The 22,073-nt window shown below is 39.8% G+C and overlaps 1 protein-coding gene across 1 annotated transcript in view; it reads right to left on the bottom strand.

The window, feature by feature from the left end:
• WDFY2 (WD repeat and FYVE domain containing 2) overlaps positions 1–22,073 on the bottom strand; it is a 186,495-nt gene that overhangs the window by 118,081 nt on the left and 46,341 nt on the right. The window contains exon 2 of the mRNA XM_081129853.1: positions 4,418–4,485. Coding sequence (XP_080985979.1) covers positions 4,418–4,485 — 68 coding nt within the window. The remainder of the gene's footprint in view (positions 1–4,417; positions 4,486–22,073) is intronic.

The raw sequence follows: 22,073 nt of genomic DNA, 5'->3' as shown, positions 1-22,073 counted from the left end.
AACAACAGAACCCACAGAAGTTTTCCAATTATCCAACACACCCTCAGTCCTGAGGCTCTGTCCCTCTTAACTTCCTATTCACTACATCACTGGCAGCCAAGTTGTTTTACCTATTCTCGGTGCCCAAGGGAAAAAGTTGGCCACAAAGGCCCAGACATGATACCCAATACCTTAATAGAGTAAGAAAAATCTCAAACACGTGCCACCCTGGTTCCTGCTTGAGATCTCTCTCCTCCATTCCTTTGTCTGACCTAGTTGGTAAAGTAAATCTAAAATATCTCAACCATGAAAACAAAAATGTGTGTGTGTTTTCCTTTGTAGTATGATGCAAATGTGGTGGCTGAAATGGTACCTATTAGATGCCTGAAACAAATAATCACACAAATGGACACAACTGAAACCTCAACTCTGTACCAACACGAAGGCCCTCTGGTTTCCGAGCCCAGGCAGGTCTCAGTTGAGTAGATTGTAACTTGATCTTGTCATAGGCAATAAGCAAGTACCACGTGAGATACGTCAAGAGGATATTATTTTTTGAAAGAATTATTTGATAAGGAAATGCTCTTACTTCTCACCCATCCATAAAAATCAGTTTATAGGAAACTACAAAACAAGTCATCAGTCACTAGAATTCTCTATAGACAGCAGGGGTTTAAAATGGAATCTTTGTGACCATGTTTCCATTATGCCTACTTCCCATGTTATAACACTCACCATGCATCATAGGTGTTGCTTATTTTAGGTCTGCCTTCCCCACCATGAAGACAGGAATCATCTGCCATATTTAACTACCACATCCATGGTGTTTAGTACAGAAGAAACATTTAAAATCTGCTGAATGAACTATCCAAAGAAATTAAGGAAAATAGGGTAAATATTTCTTTCTGCTGTTCTTCTTTACTTGCCCTCACGTTTCCCAGACTACTTTCAGCTTAACACCACAGTGATACCAACAGGGACATGGCTCAGTCCTACTCTCTAAGAATCACAGAGATCCAAGAGAAACCAAACAGAGAGGAAGAGGTATACTAATTCCAATCAGGGCTAGGCTGAGTCACATTCTTGCAGTTACAAGGAACAGATACACATTGGAGAGAACTTAAGCACAAATGGGCATATCCAGTAAGACAGTGAGTATCTCTTGAACTCAAAGGAAGAAGCAAGGCCAGGTTTCTGGGGTTAGGAGGAAGATGAGGAAAAACCTTCAGCACCACTTGCTCAGGATTCTCTCCCGCTGGAACCAAGTGGTCCTTCCTCCCTTGTTCACACTTTCTTTTAAGCAGATCAGCTTTCACTGTTTCTTTAAGCACACAAATGCCTCACAGCTCGAGGGTTTACATGTTCCCAGCTCAAGGAACCAGCCTAGGCTGAGACTAGCATTTCCTACGTCAAATTCTAAATTCCTGGGAAAATAGATTGGCTCAGGGGCAAAGAGCCCTAACCAGGCAAGTCTGGTTTCTCCTGGCTCCCTCCTACAGGGGACATGGGAGTTCCTCAGAAAAGGCAGGGTATGAGGCCACCCCCAAAGCAGCGGTTGTGTTTGTGATCATGATGAGTTTGCTCAGCTTTCCTTTGTCTTCCACTCCCTCAAGTTCACCCAGCCTTATCACACTCTGCCTTTTAGGCCCACTCCCTAGCCATCAAACTTAGCCTTCACTAGTCATTCTTTCTCATCTAATGTCTTCCGTTTTCCTTCCCTCAATGCTACACAACATTAGTATCCTACCCAGAACATGGCAAATACTGTACTATATTTAAAAGGTGTTTTAATGGACAAAATAAACAAATAAGCCATTATTATATATATACAAGATATTTTGTTTTCTTCAGAATTTGAAAGGCCACTTACTGTATACCACTATGAAACACAACATGGTCATGGCCACCTTGTGGTATCCATATCATAGCCTCCAGGTGTACTATACCTTTTCACTTATTTTGTAACTAATACTACGTAACTGTTATTTAAGGATAATATTGACTAACCTCTTAACAAAACACCTTTCAAAAGAAAGGATTGCAAAACTAGTTTTGTTGGGAATTCAAAACTATTGCAGGTGTTCTAATTAACTGAAAATGTAGCATATTTCCTTATGCAATAAGATTCTGCCTCTCTCAAGTTAAATGAAACTTAAATTCATGCTCAGAGATCAGTTATTATGTTACTTGAATGCATAGGATTCCCAGGAACATAAAAGAGAATTTCAGGCCAATTATGAAGAACAGTGTCTTTTGTTCTTTTACCTCCCCATGGTAGTGGAACCATCCAACAGTAAGAGATTATAGAAATCATCTTGACCACATGTGCCTTGTTCATCTGCAAATCCTGGCACCTAGCTTGATGGTCTGTATAGACTAAGTGTGCAGTAAATGTCTGATCGACTAGAATGTACTTCTACCTATGTATTTACAAATCAACACTATATATGCATGAGGCTTTACATGTGTTCATATAAATGTAAACTGCCACAAGACAATCTTTTCAAACTATGAGATGCATTCAAATCACCTAGGGATCTTTTTAAAATGCAGATTCAGATTCTGATTCAGAAGATCGGGGCCGAAACCCAATATTTGCATTTCTAGTAAGTTCTCAGGGTGATTGGGATGCTGCTGGTCCACAGGCCACATTTTAATATCCAACCAATTCCTTTCTACTCCCTGTAGTAGAACACCATAGGGAAACTCATCTTTACTAACAAATTCAAGTCTTCAATAAGTATTTATTTATTGAGCACCTAGGCCAGGTGCAGGAGCTACAACGGCCTCTTAGTCATTCTTGCATACAGCTAAATAAATGGCGAAAATGCAACTTGAGGCTTCTCTCTATTCTCAGTGATATTCAAATAAAGAGAGCATTAGAGAATGACACTTAAATGTGTAAAGCTATTGCTTAGGATCCTGTATCTTCATGAGGTTCCTATTAATGTTCACCTCAAGTAGACGTCTTGCTTGTGATCCCCAAGCCCTCACCATTCTGCCCAGGTCTGCCTCTCCTCTGTCTTCACAGTCATGGAAATGACCAGTCTCTGGGGTAAACTTCAACTTTTTGGATTATAGACCTTCTCCATCTCTTTCAGTGAGATGTTGTGACAAGTCTGATGAAATAGCAAGACCATAGATCAGACTGGTTCATACTATTTAAAAGTCAGGGGAAAATATCAATCAGAGAATTCCTTTCACTTTCCATTTACCTAAGCCCCCTTCGCAGCCTTGCGTATAACAGTGTCTGCTGGAGGCACAGCAGGTAAGGGGCGAATGTAAGTACTCAGAACTGCAAGAAATTTCTTCTTCACTAATGTAGGGTTGAGTACTTGGTCCAGCTCTGTGGTTACCATACAAAATTCTAAAGGCACATAAAACCTCAAAGATAATTTGAAAATCACAGAAAGCCATTACATACTTAATAATTCATTTGTTCACAAACAGGCAAATTGCTGTTTATGTTGTTATAGTATTCTTTTGCCAGAGGCAAAAACTTAATCACATCTACAATTTAGCATGAATTTATTTAGCATGAATTTAGTTATATATTATGGCATGTACTTCTCAAACTGGGATACTTGTATCAAGGGAAAAGGTGCACACTGCAGCAAGCCAGAGGGTACATGAGCCCAAACAACAATTTTAATTAAGATTTGAAAAGGAATAAGGAAAATGTTTACTAATATAACTGATGATATATTTAAATAATGACTTTACACTAAAACAAACATGGAATAGGATGCCCAAACTTCATTAATTTTAACAATAAAACACTAGACTGAAAAGAAAGTTCCTATTTTGGAGAGCTAGCTCCTCTCTCCCTGCAGGGGAATGGCTGCCAGTGTAAGAATCTAAGTATTAGTCACATCTTTTTTGAAAAAGTATATTTGAAAGATTTGCTATTTATCAGTGCAAGGACATATTTCTCACATAAGATCTTGGGGAAATGAGGTTGACTTTTATTTAGAATGTTTCAATCTCAAGCAAATCCTTTTAAGAACTGAATGCTCAATGTTGAATGTCTTGAATTTTAATAAATAATATCAATGCAAGAACAAATTTACTTCACAAATATAATCACTGGACAAAATTTTGAATCGTCTAAGGAAGTACATTACAAAAAAGTTCAACAAAATGTTAGAGAACAGAGGGAGACTGCTATAATTACAGAGTCTATATGCTGTAGTCCCTCTTCCACTAATCTTATTCAGAAACTATGCATATATAGTCAATTTTGGAACAAATTTTTTATTTTACATACTGAGAGCTTTAGACAATCTAAAGTGATTTTCTATGGTACTTTCCCATTGCCATGATAATCCCAACCCTCAGGCATCACTACTCAAGAAGAAAATACAGAGAAAACAATTTCAGAAGGAAGGGGAGTTGGGGTCAATATTTGCTTTTTTGAGACAGAAACCCAGATACTTACAAGGCATCATATGGTATATGCTTGGCCAGTATTGTCCTCTGTCTCTCTTTAACCATACTCGAACTGTCCTGCAACAAAAGAAAGTATGTTTTAAAATAACTATTTTTAGTCATAGAAAAATTTTGATAGAAACCAAACCTAATTATATACACATATAACATATCTTAACATAATTAAGACATAATATATCTTAACTTATTAATATATATCTTAACTATATATATAAAGTATATATATGCACATAAATGCATGTACACTACATATGCCTCTCTAAAGATACTAAATTCAAGGCTTCTATACATTAAGAATTATATAGACTCTTGAAATATGATTCTCATATATGTCTATATGCACACATGTAATGGTGATAGTGTATGAAAATTATTATTTTTGATGTTGTTTTGCCCCTCTGTGTTGATGATTTTTCCCTAGTCTGCTGGAAGCATTCAGCTACCTAGGAGCTAATAGGTTTTACTACTGAAAGAAATGCACAAAGATAAAATGAAGCAAGATGTAGCATTTAACACAGAGAGAAGGATTACATAATAAATCCATAGTCTTACAGGCCAGGTCAGGCCATTGTCTCAGGAGAGAGTTTTTCCAAGCATGCTCAGGCAATTGTGAGCTCTGAGAATAACAGTCGGGCCTGCCATGAAACAGCGAAATGATGTAGCAAAGACTGTGAGTGATGTTCCAGGCCAGTCAGCCAGATAGAGTTCAGAGAGAAGGAGTAGTCAGGGAAAGAAAGAAGTAGTCAGGGAATGGGCCATTGGGCTCTGACCAGTCATAAAAGCCCCATCATGAGTTACATGAGCCATGACATCATATGCACAAGTTGGCAAGGCAAACACAACTAAGAGGTAATGGGACATTGCTCCACAGACGACAGGAAGTAGCAGATATCAAACAAAGAGAAATGAGCAGTTCCTCACTGCTAGGAGATCATATATGTCACATCTACACTCCATACTCATAATCCATCCAAGGATAAAAAGCAGACAAAGAAAGAGTATTTTTTTCTCTGAGAGTTGGACACTACCTAAACAAACTATTTATGTCATCTTACTAAACAGACTAAGTTTCAAATAGTATTGGATTTTTTCCCACCTAATCAGTAGGTCACCTATAAGAAGTATTAGGAAAAAGACTAGACTGACTACAAACAAAATAAATGCCATTTTCTCTGCAGAGCCACAAGATATACTGTAGTGATATATAGTGACAATACGTAAACATGCAAAATTTCTTCCTTTTGGTCAACTATCTTAATTTATGAGGACAGACATAATGATAAATAATTTGTAAGAAGCTACTCGATACATATACTATTTATACACATACCAACCCTCACTTAAAATCTTTTTACAATATATGCCCTTACATTAATATGGAGATTATTACCTCAATAAGAATAAATGCAGGAGCAACATCATAAAAAGTGGCACAGTGGTAAGCCCCAGAAATCAAATCCTACACCAAATCAACTGTTGAGCTGGCAAGTACTGTCAGAATCACTATTCCAAAACTCTCAAGTCTAATTAGATACTCAAACGACACAAGGGAATGCTTGATGAAGAAAAAAGCTGGTATATCAGTGAATTTCATGTTTTGCTAGCAGCTACCATCATGCATGCACCATCCATGTAGCAGGCAGTTGTGGGGACAGTGATTAACAATCAGAGTGGCTTGCTGGTACCAAGGTGGGAACCCTACACTAACTAAATATGGGGATGTGTGTTGTGATTTGCCTAGCAGTTCAATGAAAGATTAGAGAAGAGACTGGCCATTGTTTGAATCCCGAAGGGCTGAAGGGCTCCAAGCAATGTCAGTCAAAAGAATTTAAAATGACAGAAAACCCTCTTTCTCCTTTATGAAATCCAGGCATCAAAAAAAACACAAAGATTTCAAGATGGCAGTGTAATAGGTCGAAGCTACACTCACCTCTTCCTAAGACAAAACTGGAATTACAACTAAATTAAAGATCATCCTGAATAATGAACTGAAGACTAGGTGAAGAGGAGCCTTATAACCAAGGATTTACAGAAGAAGCCACCTCGAGACTGGTAGGAAAAGCAGAATTGAGAAAATGGCTAGCTTAGCTCCCACAAGCAGCAGCTGAGGTTCCAGAAGAATATCTCAGCTACAGGAGGCTCCCTTGAGAAGAGCGGGACCTAAACCCAAAACTGGTGCTTCCCAGCTCAGAGCACCAGAGCCAGGAACAGGCTCCCACATAACATCCAGCTGTGAAAAGCAGTGGGGTTTCTGTCCACAGGAGGGGGTTGGGGGGGGGGAAACTCAGCTGCAGACACAGACACCCTCTTAAAGGGCCAACACACACAATTGTGTTTGTAGTCACTCACCCTGGGCTCTGGTGGAGAGAGGGCCTGAGGAGAGGCTGGGGCTTGTACCTCTTGGGAGGGAGCTGAAGGGACAGTGTCCAGAAATCCCTGTGCTGAGTCATTTGCCATACCACAGATGCCATCTTTCTTGGGCAGAGGACTCCCCTTCGTGTGGCACCAGCTAGGGGGAAAGCAACTGGCCCACACTCTGGACTCCCTCTTGCTCTACCCTGTGGAGCTTAGGCCCTACTGAAGAGTCAGTTGCCTTGGCCAAGGTGTAGAGGTCTGGACTGACTCAGGGTGTCAGTGACAGAGTTGTCTGGCTTTGGAGAAGGGGCCATACCTCCACTTTCCCATGAAGCTGACTGGCACTTTCCCCATACAGGAGATCCAACAGAACCACACTACTGGCTTCAAGCAGAACCAACCTCCAGGATCTGGAGGCCCCACCCACCTGAATACTAGTGGTTCGCCTTGACAAGGTTGAGGCAAAATCCAGGAAAAACTGAGTCAAGAGACTCGGGCTGGGATGACACCCACACCTTCCCTGAAGCCTGACTGGCCCCTCTCTCTCATGGGAGATCCACAAATACCATTCTCCCCATTCCTCCAGAGGCCCTTTCATTAACTGAGTCTAACAAAAGCCAGCAGGCGGTGGCAGGGTTACATGGATCACGGTGCCTTGAAACTTGCTGAGCTGCCCCTGGGCCCAGTACTGGAAAAAGCCAGCATTTGTGTGCAGCTTGGTCCTTCCCACATGCATCCAAGCCCAGCAAAGGCAGCCACAAACTGTGAACCGCTTTGTAGCTCAAACAGGTTGCCAAGGGCCAAGCACAGACAGCATCAGACATTGGCATTCACCAGAGTCCCACCCAAGACACCCAGAAACAACACACCCAGTGGCCAATTTCAGACAGCATCACAGCAAGATCCAGTAAGCCTCACAAACAGCATATCCAAAACAAAATATTAGCAGGCACCAGACTCTCCTAAAGTGAATTCTGCTTCATGTGGTCATGACCTGCACAATAGCTCGCATGCCATGATTGGGGCTGAACTTCAAACAAAGCCAGCCTAGGGGTCAACCCCACACACGATAGCAATTGCGATACTGGCCAATAGCAATCAAGACTCAATTACACCAGAAGGGCCCACATAAACCACGAGGGACATCCCAGCTCACATGAACAAGAAGACTGCACCACTAGGTACCAAAGGACACCTACAACATAAGGCCACCATATGAAGTTAGGGAGTCATAGCAGATCTATCTAGAATCAAACACAGAGAGGAAGCAAAAACAAGGAGACAAAGAAACACTCCCCAAGTAAAAAACAGGAGATCTCTCCAGATAAAGAGCTAAAAGAAATGGAGGCAAGCATATTATCAAATAGAGTTTGAACTAAGGATTAGAAGGATACTCAAGAAACTTAGAACTACAACTACAACAGCATGAAAAAGGACACAGAAAACATGGGGGGGGGGGGGACAGTAAGAGCACGGCCAAGATGGCTCAGCAGTTGAGCATCGACCTATGATCCATGAGATCCCAGTTAAATTCTTGATCAGGGCACATGCCCGGGTTGCAGGCTGGATACCCAGAGGAGCGGTGCAGGGGGCAGCCAAACGATGACTCTCTCTCATCACTGATGTTTCTATCTCTTTCTAAAATCAATAAAAACATATTTTAAGGGAATAAGGAGGAGGAAACAAGATGGCGGAATAGGTAACAGCTGCACCCACCGCATCCCACAACCACATCAAAATTACAACTAAAATGCAGAACAACCATCACACAGAATCTACTGAAATCTAGCTGAACAGAAGCCCTACAACCAGGGAACTGAAGAAGCATCAATACCGGTAGGAGGGGCAGAGACACAGGTGGATCGGGGCTGGATCTCGGAGACTCTGCCAAGGGCCCACACCCAGTGCCACGGTTTAAACCTGGGTGGGGATAACTTGGTGCTGGAGGTTTCCCGGAGGAGCGAGGGGTCCCAGCTTTACATTAGGCCCCCAGCCCATGGCTCCAGGGCCAGGAAGAGAAGTCCACACAAATTTGGGCTGTGAAAACCAGTGGGGATTGTGGCTAAGGGACGCAGAGGCTGCCGGAGTCCCAGGCAGTTCCTCTTAAAGGGCCCGCACACCGACTCAGATGTGCTCCCTCTGAGGCCCAGGGCCAGGCAGCAGCTTGAAAGAAACCTGGGACACTTGGGGAGGAACTAACCTGCCTGAAATTGGGGCGAGAGGTGGAGGGGCAGCTTTCTCCCAGATAGAAGAGCCGGCAGAGGCCATTGCTCCTTTGGCAAATCCTGCCTGCACACAGCCAGCAGGCAGGCACCATATTTGGATCTCGAGCACCTGACACACCTTTGGCCCCGCCCTGGTGATTCCTGGAGGCCCCACCCCTCCATACCTGCAAGCTCATCCAAGCCATTTCCAGTGGCTTTTCTGTGCAAGTGGTCTCTCCAGCCTTATGCTTAGGACTTCCCTAAAATCTCTCAAACAAGCAGCAGGGCCCCATACAGCTCGATAAGTGGCCCCAGGCCTGGCACTAGTGGCAGCCTGCATTGGTTCATAGCTTGGCCTCTCCTGGACAATGCCAAGCCCAGCACAAGTGGCAGCCAACTACAGTTTGTGGTATAGTTCATGCTGGGTGGCCCCGGGCAAGGAACTGGCAGAGGCTGACTTTGCACCTCCAGGGAGGCCCCAGAGAATGTGCACCAGGTGGTCAGACTCAACCACGCTGGATTATAGCCCTACCACATCCACGAGTGACACACTCAAGGGGCACACTTGGTGAACACCAAAGCTCCACTGAAGTAAGTCCTGTTCCATAGGGGTGTCTCCAGCACAGCAGTTCTTTGGCTATAGTTGCAGCTGGTCCTCACAGCCCACTCGTATGGGGGTCAATTCCTCCCAGTGACGCCAACAGCAACCAAGACTCAAGTACAATAGGACAGTGTGCACAGCACACACAAGGGAGCACCTAGAAGGCCTACCTCAGGTGACTGGGGAGGCTGAGCCACTGCACCCTACAGGACACCTACAACACAAAGCTACTCGACAAATTCCAGGAAACATAGCAACTGTACCAAATACATAGAAACAAACACCTGGAAGCAGCCAAAATGTGGAAGTAAAGAAACATGTAACAAAGGAAAGAACAGAAGAAATCTCTAGAAGAGGAACTAAATGAAATAGATCCAAGCAAGCTAACAGATACAAAGTTCAGAATTTTGTTTATTAGGATGTTCAACCATATTAGTAAGAGTATTACAAAAATAACTGAGAAAATTGATGAACTGAAATGAAGAATAATTTACAGGGAATCCACAGTAGAGTAGAGGACGCTGAGAATCAAAGCAGCAATTTGGAACATGAGGAAACAAAAAACACCCAATTAGAACAGCAAGAAGAACAAAGAATCCAAAAATAAGAACAGGGAACCTCTGGGACAACTTCAAGAGGCCCAACATTCGTATTATTGGGGTGCCAGAAGGGGAAGAAAGAGATCAAGAAATTGAAAACCTATTTGAAAAATAATGACAGAAAACTTCCCCTACCTGGGGAAAGAAATAGACTTACAAGTCCAGGAAGCACACAGGGTCCCAAAGAAGAGGAACCCAAAGAGGCCCACAGCAAGACACATCATAATTAAAATGCCAAAGGTTAAAGACAAAGAGAGAATCTTAAAAGCAGCAAGAGAAAAGCAGTTCGTTACCTACAAGGGAGCACCCATACAACTGTCAGCTGATTTCTCAACAGAAACTTTGCAGGCCAGAAGGGAGTGGCAAGAAATATTCAAAGTGATGAAAAACATGGAACTACAACCAAGATTGCTCTACCCAGCAAAGCTATCATTTAGAATTGAAGGTCAAATAAAGAGCTTCCCACATAAGAAAAAGCTAAAGGAGTTCATCACCACCAGACCAGCACTACAGGAAAAGTTGAGTCTTCTTTAAGAAGAAGATAATGAAGAAAAGAATCTGATGAACTAAATCCAGAAACATTGACGCATGCAACAGACGATCATATTTCAGAGGAAAGAGGGAAGGGGGGTGGAGAGTGGGAAGAGATTAACCAAAGAAGTTATATGCATATATGCATAACCCATGGACACAGTCAATAACGGGGTGAAGGCCAGGGGAGGGGGTGGGAGCGAAGTGAAGGAGGTCAATTGGGGGAAAAAATAGTACACCTCTAATACTCTCAACAATAAGGATAAATTTAAAAAAATAATAAAAATAAAAAATCAGTGGAGCCCGGCCGGGCGTGGCTCAGCAGTTGAGCGTCGACCTAGGATCCAGGCGATCGGGGTTCGATTCCTGGTCAGGGCACATGCCCGGGTTGTGGGCTGCAGCCGATCAATGACTCTCAAATCGTTGATGTTTCTATCTCCCTCTCTCCCTCTCCTTTCCTCTCTCTGAAATCAATAAAGATATATTTTTTAAAAAAAAATCAATGGAAAAAAATCCTTGTGGAAGGATTAACAACAACAAAAAAAGGAATACCGCATAAACCACCAATTCCATTCCTAGATATATATACCCCAAAGAACTGAAAACAGGTATTCAAACAGATAAGTCATACGGGCTTATGTATGTTCATAGCAGCACAATTTACAATAGCCAAAAGGTGGAAACAACCCAAATGCCTATCAGCAGATGAATGAAGAAATTGTCATATATCTATATGACCATTCAAAAGAATGAAATACTGATATATGATAATTTGGATTAACCTCAAAAACATTATGCTAAATAAAAGCCAGATTTTATAGTCTTTTTTTTTTTTTTTAATATATCTTTATTGATTTCAGAGAGAGGAAAGGAGAGGGAGAGAGGGAGATAGAAACATCAATGATGAGAGAGTCATTGATCGAGGCCACAACTTGGGCATGTGCCCTGACAGGGAATAGAACCGTGATCGCCTGGATCCTAGGTCGACGCTCAACCACTGAGCCACGCCTGGCTGGGCAAAAGCCAGATTTTTAAAAATCACATATTGTATGACTCCTTTAATATGAAATGTCTTGAATTGGCAAATCCATAAGGACAGAGAGCAGTTTTAGAGGTTGCCAAGGGATGAGGGTAGGGGTGGATGGGGGGTGATTACTTAATGGGTAATGGGGTGTTCTTATGGGGTGATGAAAAAGTTTTGAAACTAGAGAGCTGGTGGTTGCAAAACACTATGAATGCATGTACTAAACACCAAAATAAATTATACACTTTAAAGTGGTTTTTACAAATTTCAGCACACTAGAAATTTAAAAAGAAGAATCAATATAGGCTTTGCCTAGAGTTGAGGCAATCATTTTTAATCATGAGATAAGCCTGACAAAAGCCAACACACTGAAGATGGCAGAGATGAAAGCCAAGAAGAGCCTGGCCTCAATAACAACACTGATCTACCAACCTTTAGACTAACTTTAGACTTGTTTGTGAGATGATTTTCTTTCTTCTTCTTTAAGCCTGTTAGGTGGGTTTTGTTACCAGGATCTGAATACATGTTAACTGATAGAGGAGATGAAAGAAAGGAGTACCTTTCCTTAGGTTTTGGGTTTTTCCAAATACATGGATAATGCTGTTATCCACTGTGATGAGAAACACTAGAAAAAGACCAGATTATGGGTGAGATTCATTAGTTCAATTTTGAATATTTGTGCTGGAGGTGTTTTTGAGTGAGTCAAGAGTTCCTAATTAATGAACAATGAGAATTATAATTAGAACCTATTATGTGAAGTAGTTGTGAAAATTAAATGTAAGGTTCTTGACACAGTGCTTGGCACATAGCAAGCACTCAATAATTGCCAGCAAATATCATTGTCATTATCATCACTATTGTTTAAAAAATAATCAATCAACCGTAGCATGGCAGAATTCAAGTTCCAAAACCTTTCCTGTTTTGTCAACATATTGAACATTTTAATCCTTGATGTAAGGGATTTTATACTCTATCTATAAAGGCATCCTATAAATTATTTATCCATTCCTTTATGCATTTCCTTAACATGTACTGAAGCATTTGTGATGTCCCCAGGCATTGTGCAGGAGTTCCATGTGGACAGATAAGTAAACATGTCGTTAAAATGATGAGAGATAAGAGCTGAGAGCTATTTTATGTCTATGTAAGACCATGCAGGAACAGTATCTAATGTATGTGGGGAAGGGCTTAAGTTTCAGGAAGTGCTGACTCTGGAGGGATGGCATTATCCAGTTCATTTATTTCCTTTTTTATACTGGCCACAATCTATGTGATCTACATGCATGTAAACATGTTTATTTTCTGATTCTCCCACTAGAAAATAAGCATAATGATAAAGAACATTCTTTTCTTGTTCACTATTATCTACCCAGAGCCTGACAGAGTGCATGAAATATGGAAATATGTGAAAAATATTTGTTGGATGAATAAAAGTCGGTGTTAGTCCAAGGTAGGAAAGACTGCTGGCTGCCTACACAAAATTCATTCTCTTCTTACTCCTTCAAAGCAGTTAAATTACAAGGCGAGATATATACACACACACACACACACACACACATATATATGTATGTGCATGTGTATATGACTTATGATATACACGATGTAGCTGACATGCATGATATACATGATATATGATACATATGACACACATCACCTTATAATTTCTGCATCTGAAAGACCACGAGCATTGATTCACCTAACATCACAGTAGTGTAACAAACTGTGTGCACATAGCTCACATTGTAACTGCCGCTCAAATTATCTATAATTACACATTTGTGATATATATATATATGTATATATATACACACACACACATATACAGACATATAGATATATAGATATATCTTATATACAGGGTGTCCTAAAACAATGTATATACACTTTGAATAATTATTAATAACAATGGGTTAAATCTAAGAAGAAAGAAACATTAATTGAGCTATATATTCGTGTGTGTGTGTGTGTGTGTGTGTGTGTGTGTATATTAGTTACTAAAATATATATTAGTAACAGTGTTTCTAAAAATCCCAGTAAAAAAGGTACACGTTGCGCTCATTTCTGCAATACATACACTACAATCGGAACAATACAAAGATTAGCATTGCCCCTGCGCAAGGATGACACACAAATTCATGAGGCACTCCATATTTTTTGTTTGTTTGTTTGGTTTTGATTAATACAAATACACACAAATGGACCTCTGAAATAAACACAATGAACAACTATGAGGAAAGTAAATTTGCTAATGAAAATTATGTTTTTATTTTTATTTTATTTTGAATCCATCTCAACAGATTACCAATGTAAATAATTGTTGTGCTGTAGTTGTTCCATCTTTTTTTTTTTTTTTTTTAAGTACAGGTAATATTGCTAGTACAGGTTTGTTTTACAATTTTTTTTTTTTTAATTCTCACCTGAGGATGTTTCCAATGATTTTTTTTTTTTTTTTTTTTTTAGAGAAAGAGGAAGGGAGGGAGAGAGAGAGACAGAGAGAGTGAAACTTTGATGTGAGAAACATCACTAGGTTGCTTCCATATGCCCCCCTCCCCTGGATCGGGGATCGAACCCACAATCTAGGTATGTGCCCTGACCAGGAATTGAACCTGCCACTTTTTGGTGTATGGGATGACACTTCAACAAACTCAGCCACTCGGCCTGGGCTGCTTTAAGACTTTTTTAAATAGTTATACAAGTTAAAAGAATGGCGAGATAATATTAGTTTTTTAATTTTAATAATAGTAACAAATATTTCTACAGAAATAACAGCCCCTAAAATATTTTGCATGTACATTTCATCCTTAAAATAGCCCTATGAAACAGAAATCATCTTTTAGAGACGAAAATCTAAGGCCCAGAAAGCTTAAGCAATTTGCCCTAACTACTGATGCTCACTAGTTACATTTTAAATTCTCTTCACTAAATATACTACCTTCCGTCCTGGCCGGTGTGGCTCAGTTGATTGGAGCATCATCCTGTACACCAGCATGTAGGGGGTTCAATTCCTGGTCAGGGCACATATCCAGGTTGTGGGTTGAAAATTCAGTTGGGGCACGTGCAGGAGGCAACCAATCAATGTTCCTACTCCGATGTTCCTCTCTCTCAAATCAATCTTTAAAAAAATAAAGAATAAGGAATCTCTTTTAAATAAATAAAATATATATACTACCTTCCTTACACTAACATTAAGGATAACTGATAAATTTTACAATCTATAAAAAATTATATAGAAATATCTGTTCCCTTAACTTTAGGGGTACAATGGCAATTTTAAAAAGAAAAAAGGTACTGCATCCAAGAGGTCAAATGTACAATGGGGATAGCTAGGGATGTCCAAATAAATGAAAATTCCACTATACAAAGCCTATAAGTATTAATATTTCTGAAAATTATATTTAAAAAGCAAAACAAAAAGCTTTTAATAGTGAGTGAAAATCTTTTTCCTTGAAAAAAAAAATTTAAGAAAAAAAAAACGGCTGTGATTAAGAGTCATAGTTAAGCCAGCAGAGGTCAGTGTATTGGAGAGGACAAATGCAAGACCATGCTGAAATGCAGGGCAACTGCATTCAACCCACACAAAGCTGACAGGGCCACACACACTGCACTGCCCACCTTGAGGTGTCCTGTTTTCTTCTCCCCTGTTTCGTCCTCTCCCCCAAGCTCTCAACACTATGCAGAAACAGACACTGGGGCAGTTGGGAGAGAAAAGCAATGCTCATCTCAAAAACAGGAAGACAAGGTACGCCCCAAAAGGCCTCAGTCAGTTCAGTGGCTGGGCTATTTTGAAAACAGCATAATCTTATTCTGTGTTGGACATAAGTAAAAATTACTTTTAAATATTAACCAATTTGGCTCAGTGGTTAGAGTGTTGGCCCACAGACTACAGGGTCCAGGGTTCAATTCCAGCCAAGGGCATGTACCTTGGCTGCAGGCTCTAGCCCCAGGCACAAGCAGAAGGCAACTAGTAGATGTGTCTCTGTCTCTCTCCCTTTCACTCTCTCTCCCTTCCACTCTCTCTAAAAAGCAACAGAAAAAATATCCTCGGGTGAGGATTTAAAAAAAAAAAAAAAAAATTAGCCTTAAATATTATTCCTTAAACCTAAAAATGTTTCCCTTTTTTTCAAGGTAAAAATAGATGTTAGATAAATTCTAACATTTACCAAATCTCCACTATGATCAGTGCTGGTTTGCTCTTTGACTGAGCTCTAAATAAAATCAGAGAAGAAATTACACTTTATCATACTTGACATCTACCCAGGGCCAAGCCCCACACCATGTCCAAAAGTGGTGTTCACTGTTCGTGACAGATCAAAAGGATAAATCAAAAATCCCTCTCTATGGTCACTCACCTCCCCCCTGTCCACCGTTAGGAAGTTCTCTGATTACATCTGCACAGAGGCCTTGTGCAGAAATGACAACAAAGCAGCTGGGCTGACACAAAAATATCTTTACACTGTGCTGGGTGATATGATGGGAAGGAACTATAAAACCTTAATTCCATAGCTCCAGCATCTATTATTGCGCTAAAGAAATAAGAAAGGGAATGGTATTACCATGCTACCTCCCATTCCACCCCAATTCCCTTTAAGTTAGAGCATTGGCCCATGCACCAAAGGGGTGCAGGTTCAATTCCTGGTCAAGGGCACGTAACTAGGTTGCAGGTTCGATCCCCGGCCCTGGTCTGGGCACCTGCAGGAGGCAACCAATCTATGTGTCTCTCTCACATCAATGTTCTTTTCTCCCCCCTTCCCCCAACCTTCCACTATCTCTAAAAATCAATGGGAAAAATGTCCTCAGGTGAGGATTAACAACAACAAAAAAATAGACATAGGGTAGTTGAATGGGTAAGAAAACAAGATCCATATATATGCTGTCTATAAGAACGAAAGATACACACAGACTAAAAGTAAAGGGATGGGAAAAGATATTTCATGCAAATGAAAATGGAAAAAAAAAAAGCTGGGGTAGTAATACTTATATCAGACAAAATAGACTTTAAAACAGAGGCTATAGTAAGAGACAAAGAAGGACACTGCATAATGATAAAAAAGAGCAATCCAACAAGAGGACATAACCTTTGTAAACATTTATGCACCCAACATAGGAACACCTAAATATGTAAAGCAAATCTTGATGGACTGAAAAAGAGAGATTGACCGTAATACAGTCATAGTAGAGAATTTTAACACCCATTGACATCGATGGATAGGTCTTCCAGACAGAAAGTCAACAAGGAAACAGCAGCCTTAAATGACACACTAGATCAGATGGATTTAATTGATATCTTCTGAAAATTTCACCCCAAAGCAGCAGACTATACATTCTTTTCAAGTGCACATGGAACATTTTCTTGGATAGACCACATATTAGGCACAAAAGGAGTCTCAATAAATTTAAGAAGACTGAAATCATATCAAACAATTTCTCTGACCATAATGATATAAAACTAGAAATCAATCACAAGGAATAAAACTGAAAAACACACAAAGACATGTAAACTAAATAATATGTTATGCTAAGTGAAATAATCCAGTCAGAGAAAGACAAATACCATATGATTTCACTTATATGAACAAAATAAAGAAAACAGAAACAGACTCACAGATACAGAAAACAGACTGACAGTTGTAAGAAGGGAAGGGGGTTGGGGGAATGGGTGAAAAAGGTGAAATGATTAAGCAAAAACAAAAACAAAAACCTCACAGACACAGACAATAAGCAGTACAATGATTACCAGAGGGAAAGGGGGGTGAGGAGGGGTAGAAGAGGGCAAAGCAGGGATAAATGGTGGTGGAAGGAGACTTGACTTGGGATGGTGAACACACAATACAATATATAGATGATGTACATATTATAGAACTGTAGACCTGAAACCTATTTAATTGTATTAACCCTTTGTGGTCCTTTGTCTACTCTCAGCCAGCAAAGCTTTTTTACCGTTCCGGTCGTATGTCTGCTCTCAGCCACCACAGCAAGGAACCTTATGAATCTTAACTCCATTCATGTATCAGTTCATAAATCTTGTTTATCCTTCATAATCTTGCATGTTATGTATCACTGCTCTTTCAATGGAAATTAATTCCAACCAGTACGACACCCACGTCCAAATTTAATACGACGGCAAAGGGTTAACCTACATCACCCCAATAAATTTAATAAAAATCTTAAAAATAATAAAAAAGAAAATACAATAATTAATAAATAATAATACAAGAATTTTTAAAAGAGGGCCAAAGAAACCCCTGAATAACAACAACACTTAAGAGGTGTAGAATAAAAAAGCTCTGTGAAGACCTTAGTGTGGGACACCAAGGAAGGAGAAGAAAAATCCTTTACTTCTCAGGTGTATCATGTTGTCCTAATTTTGGGGCCAGAAAATAAGGTGATTATAAACATACCTAAGAAATGAACCAGATTCACAGAAAAACAGGGTCACAATATTTAAAAAAAACAAAACAAAACAAAAAACCCCCACTATCTATATAGGTCATTTTTCTGAGAGAAAAAATTGGGAGTGGTGACAAACAGCATACCACAGGTTGCTAAGTTACCGATTAAAATAAGACAGGGCGTCTACCTATGTTGAAATCTAGGCTTTAAGAAATGGGCCCTAGACTGATGCAACCTTCATTAGTTACTATAGCAATGAGTTTCATTTCCCAGGGGACCATTGTTATTTTTGCTACCACTGGAGTAAGGGGGTGGGGGTAGGAGTTTGGACAGTAAAACCTGTATTTTGAAGACCCTCTATTTTCAGGGAATACTTTCTAATATATCACACATTTCAACCTCAATACAAACAGAAGGCAGTCTCTAGGGATCTGTAAACTAATAGAAAACTTTGAGCAATGGGATGTCAATGTCTTTTTGTAGTTTTTACAGCAACTTGTTTAAAGGGGGGGGGGTAAAGCGCCTAGTGCAGAGAATGTTGCAGAAATTCTTGGAAAACATATCTGAAAGATTAAAGATGTTTTAAAAAGCCCCATTTCTCTATGATAATTTGTAATAAGAACAACCTGCCAGATTCTTATCACATGCATTCAGATCACATGTAGTAAACATGTATCTCTGTATTGAGAGTTTCTCCAGGGATAGAAGGAAGTTCCCGTGTAGAGTGAATTAAGGCAGCCAGGGTTTCATATCCCGGGGCTCACGCTGGGCGCTGCCCAGCTTCTATACCATTCTGCCAAGAGCTCAGTTCCAAGCATTAATAACGCCACTATACCAGACCTACACAACTTTGCATATCATAGACACGTGGATTTGTTTTCTCAAAACTGCAGTAACCTAGCAATCAGAGGCTGGAGAAGACATGTGGCTGTTTTATATTTCAACACCTTGAGCTTTTAATGACATTCCTGCTTTAAAAATAATAACAACCATTCTGTTCATTTGCAAGTGTACTAATCACAGATCTCCCCTTGGCATTTTAACCAACAGGGTCATTACTCTCAAATCAAAGGTTGTGAAAGCCTTTATCATTTAGAATTTTAAAAATCACAACCAAGAGGTAATGTCTTCATTGTTTTTTAAATCTATAAAATGAAGTCTCAAAATGAAGTTAAATGGACCCATATGCTAGGTGAGAAATTATAAACACATACAAAATACAAGAAATTGCTGTCATTATCAGTCAGTAGTAAGAGTCTTGAGAAAAGCCCCCACAAGGCCTTATTCTGAGAAGTTTTATTACTGAAAAGCACTATTCTGTGTTTGCAAATAGTTTCCTCACACTGGAGATTTGTTTTTGTAGATTGTTTTCTCGGTGACTTAATTCTTAGTAGCCATTTAATCACAGCTTCCTGTCCTTGCATAGTTGTGGGTTTTAGAGTTCCCAGACTCTCACCCTCTTACCAGTGTTGCCTGCATATTTACTCTCCCATATTAGCATAATTCCCCTACAAGCCTCTGGACTCCTCAGGCAAAATTAAGCTCCAGGATCACACTGTATCTTGCATATATTAGGGCAGTCATGTCAGCTGTCAATGCTAGTTAGCAAGTCCACCTCCCCATGAGATGAATTCCTTGAAGACTTTTAAAATTTTTATCTTGAGTATTTCTATCTTTAATTTAATACCTACACTATTTTTGTTTTACATACATATGGTACTTAGCATAAAGGAAGTGCTTGAAGAGGTCATATAAATATATAAAAGGGAAAAAAGGAATGGGAAATAAAGAGAAGAGAAAAATAAACACATTCTTGGTATTCAAGAATAACCCATAGGGAAGCACTAGGAATGCACCAGAAGGTCAGAGGCTGGATGGATGGGTTCCTGGTTATTACCATCAGCAATGCCATCTGTTCCTCAGCCAGAGTCCCTCACAGGAAAGAGAAATGTGAGTAACAAGCCTTGAACTGTCAGTCTGAGCAATTCAACAATATGAGAGTGTTCATCAATATCGCCCATTAGGAGGAACATGTACGGAATCACTAGAGGAACAATATAGATTTCAATATAGTTCTTAGATCTATCCACAGTGGGAAGGCACGCTTTGTGTCAGCCTACTTACCACTATATTCCTACAGCCTGCTACAGCAGGCAGGCACATGATAAATGCTCAACAGGGACTTAATGAAATAAAAGACTGAAGAGCAGTGAGTCAGAGAATGCCCCTGGCTGCCACTGTTTTGAATCTGCAGACTGATGAACTGCTCTTTTCCAGGGTGGTCACATGTAGCAAAATGCCCAAGAATTTTACACCTTAAAAACACAAAAGAGCTGCAGGGAGGGGAGAATAGGGAGTTAATGTTTAATGGGCATGGATGGAGTTTATGTTTGGGAACTGGATAATGGTGATGGTGCACAACATTGTGAATATACTTAATGCCACTGAATTGTACACTTAAAAAATGGTTAAAATGGTAAAATTTATGTTATGTCTATTTTATCACAATAAAAAAAAGAAAAAATTTTTTTAATTGTAAAAGGAAAGAAACAGCAGATGACTATCTCTCTAAAACTGCAGTCTTTACAGAGCTGCCAAAGATGCAGCAATTAGAAGATGGCTATCAACAGACTGGCCCTGAGAATGTGTAAAAGGAATTCACTTGTCCACTGCAGCAGGGTGAAGGCAGCAGGGTACCCATTCACAGCATTCAAATCCAACTTGAACTTAAGAGTTTGGAGGAATTAGACTTGATATCCTATGAAAAAAGGAACAAAGGAGAGTTTCTGAATCATGTGTAAGTGGGCAAGGTTACATAATGAAAGCGGATGTTTTCAAAATATTAATTTGGCAGTAGGAAACAACATGGATTAGACAGGAGAAAAATTAAAGGCTGAAAGACCAGTCGAGAGCCTACTATAGTGATCAACATGTTAGAATACAGTAGTGGCAGGGGAATAAAGAGGAAGAACCAAATCCTAGATATGTTTCTAAGAAGGAATCAAGAGAAGGAGAAAGACCCTAAGGTGGCTATAACATTTCCAGCCTGGAGAGCCAAACTGATGATGAAGGTAGATTGTAACAGATGCTACTAGCCCATATTTTAAAAACAAGGAAAGGCCTCACAAAGTCAAATCACTTTTTTCAGGAGAAATTTAAAATATCATGGATTTCCAGCAGTGTGACAGACCTTCTGGATTAAAACAATCAAAAAATGTTAGGTAGGATTTAGTAGAATTTGGTTTTCTTCTTATTGTCATTTTAAAACACTGTCAACTTACTTGAAAGTGAGTGATCTGCAGATCCCCAAAACTCTAAGTAACAAGGGATTTTTAACAGTTTTTACCGCTGAAGTTTTTAACCTTAAGAGTTTTTTATGGATCCTGGAATTCTTGAATTCATTTTAAATGCCACAGTGGGCATGGGATATAGGGGGAAAGTCCTTCCTAGAGCCTATCTAATAAAATACTCTATTTAAACTGGGATCCCAAAGACTACACCCTTCATGTAAGAGTGTGTAAGAAATATATCCTCCCACGCAGAAATGGAACAGCAAGGAAACTTGCCTGGATAAAAAGGGGGAAATTTTTTTAAATCAAGCTGTTCTCCACAAGCTGACCCTCATGAAAAATTAAGTATAAATTTGATCTACTTGTGTCATCTGAAAAGCCTCATGTGGAGAATTTAATTTTAAGTGGCCCTAGATTTATAATGTCCTCAGGCAATTGGTTAAAAGCAAAAGCAAATCCAATCTTCTAGAAGAGCTCAACTTCAAGGAGACCTTAAAGATTCAATGAAGGCCACCGATGACAAGGAAATTAGCCCAGATCAGGTCAAAGTTAGTCATTTCCTCTCCTAGATGAGCTAACTAGACTGTGATGATGATAATATTAAGAAAATTATTGTTAATTTAATTCTGTGTGACAATGGCATTAAGGAAT

This window comes from Miniopterus schreibersii, assembly GCF_964146895.1.
Source record: "Miniopterus schreibersii genome assembly, chromosome: 2".
NCBI classification, from domain to species: domain Eukaryota; kingdom Metazoa; phylum Chordata; class Mammalia; order Chiroptera; family Miniopteridae; genus Miniopterus; species Miniopterus schreibersii.
The sequence above is the reverse complement of the archived record's forward strand: the minus strand, read 5'-3'. Positions and strand labels throughout refer to the sequence as shown.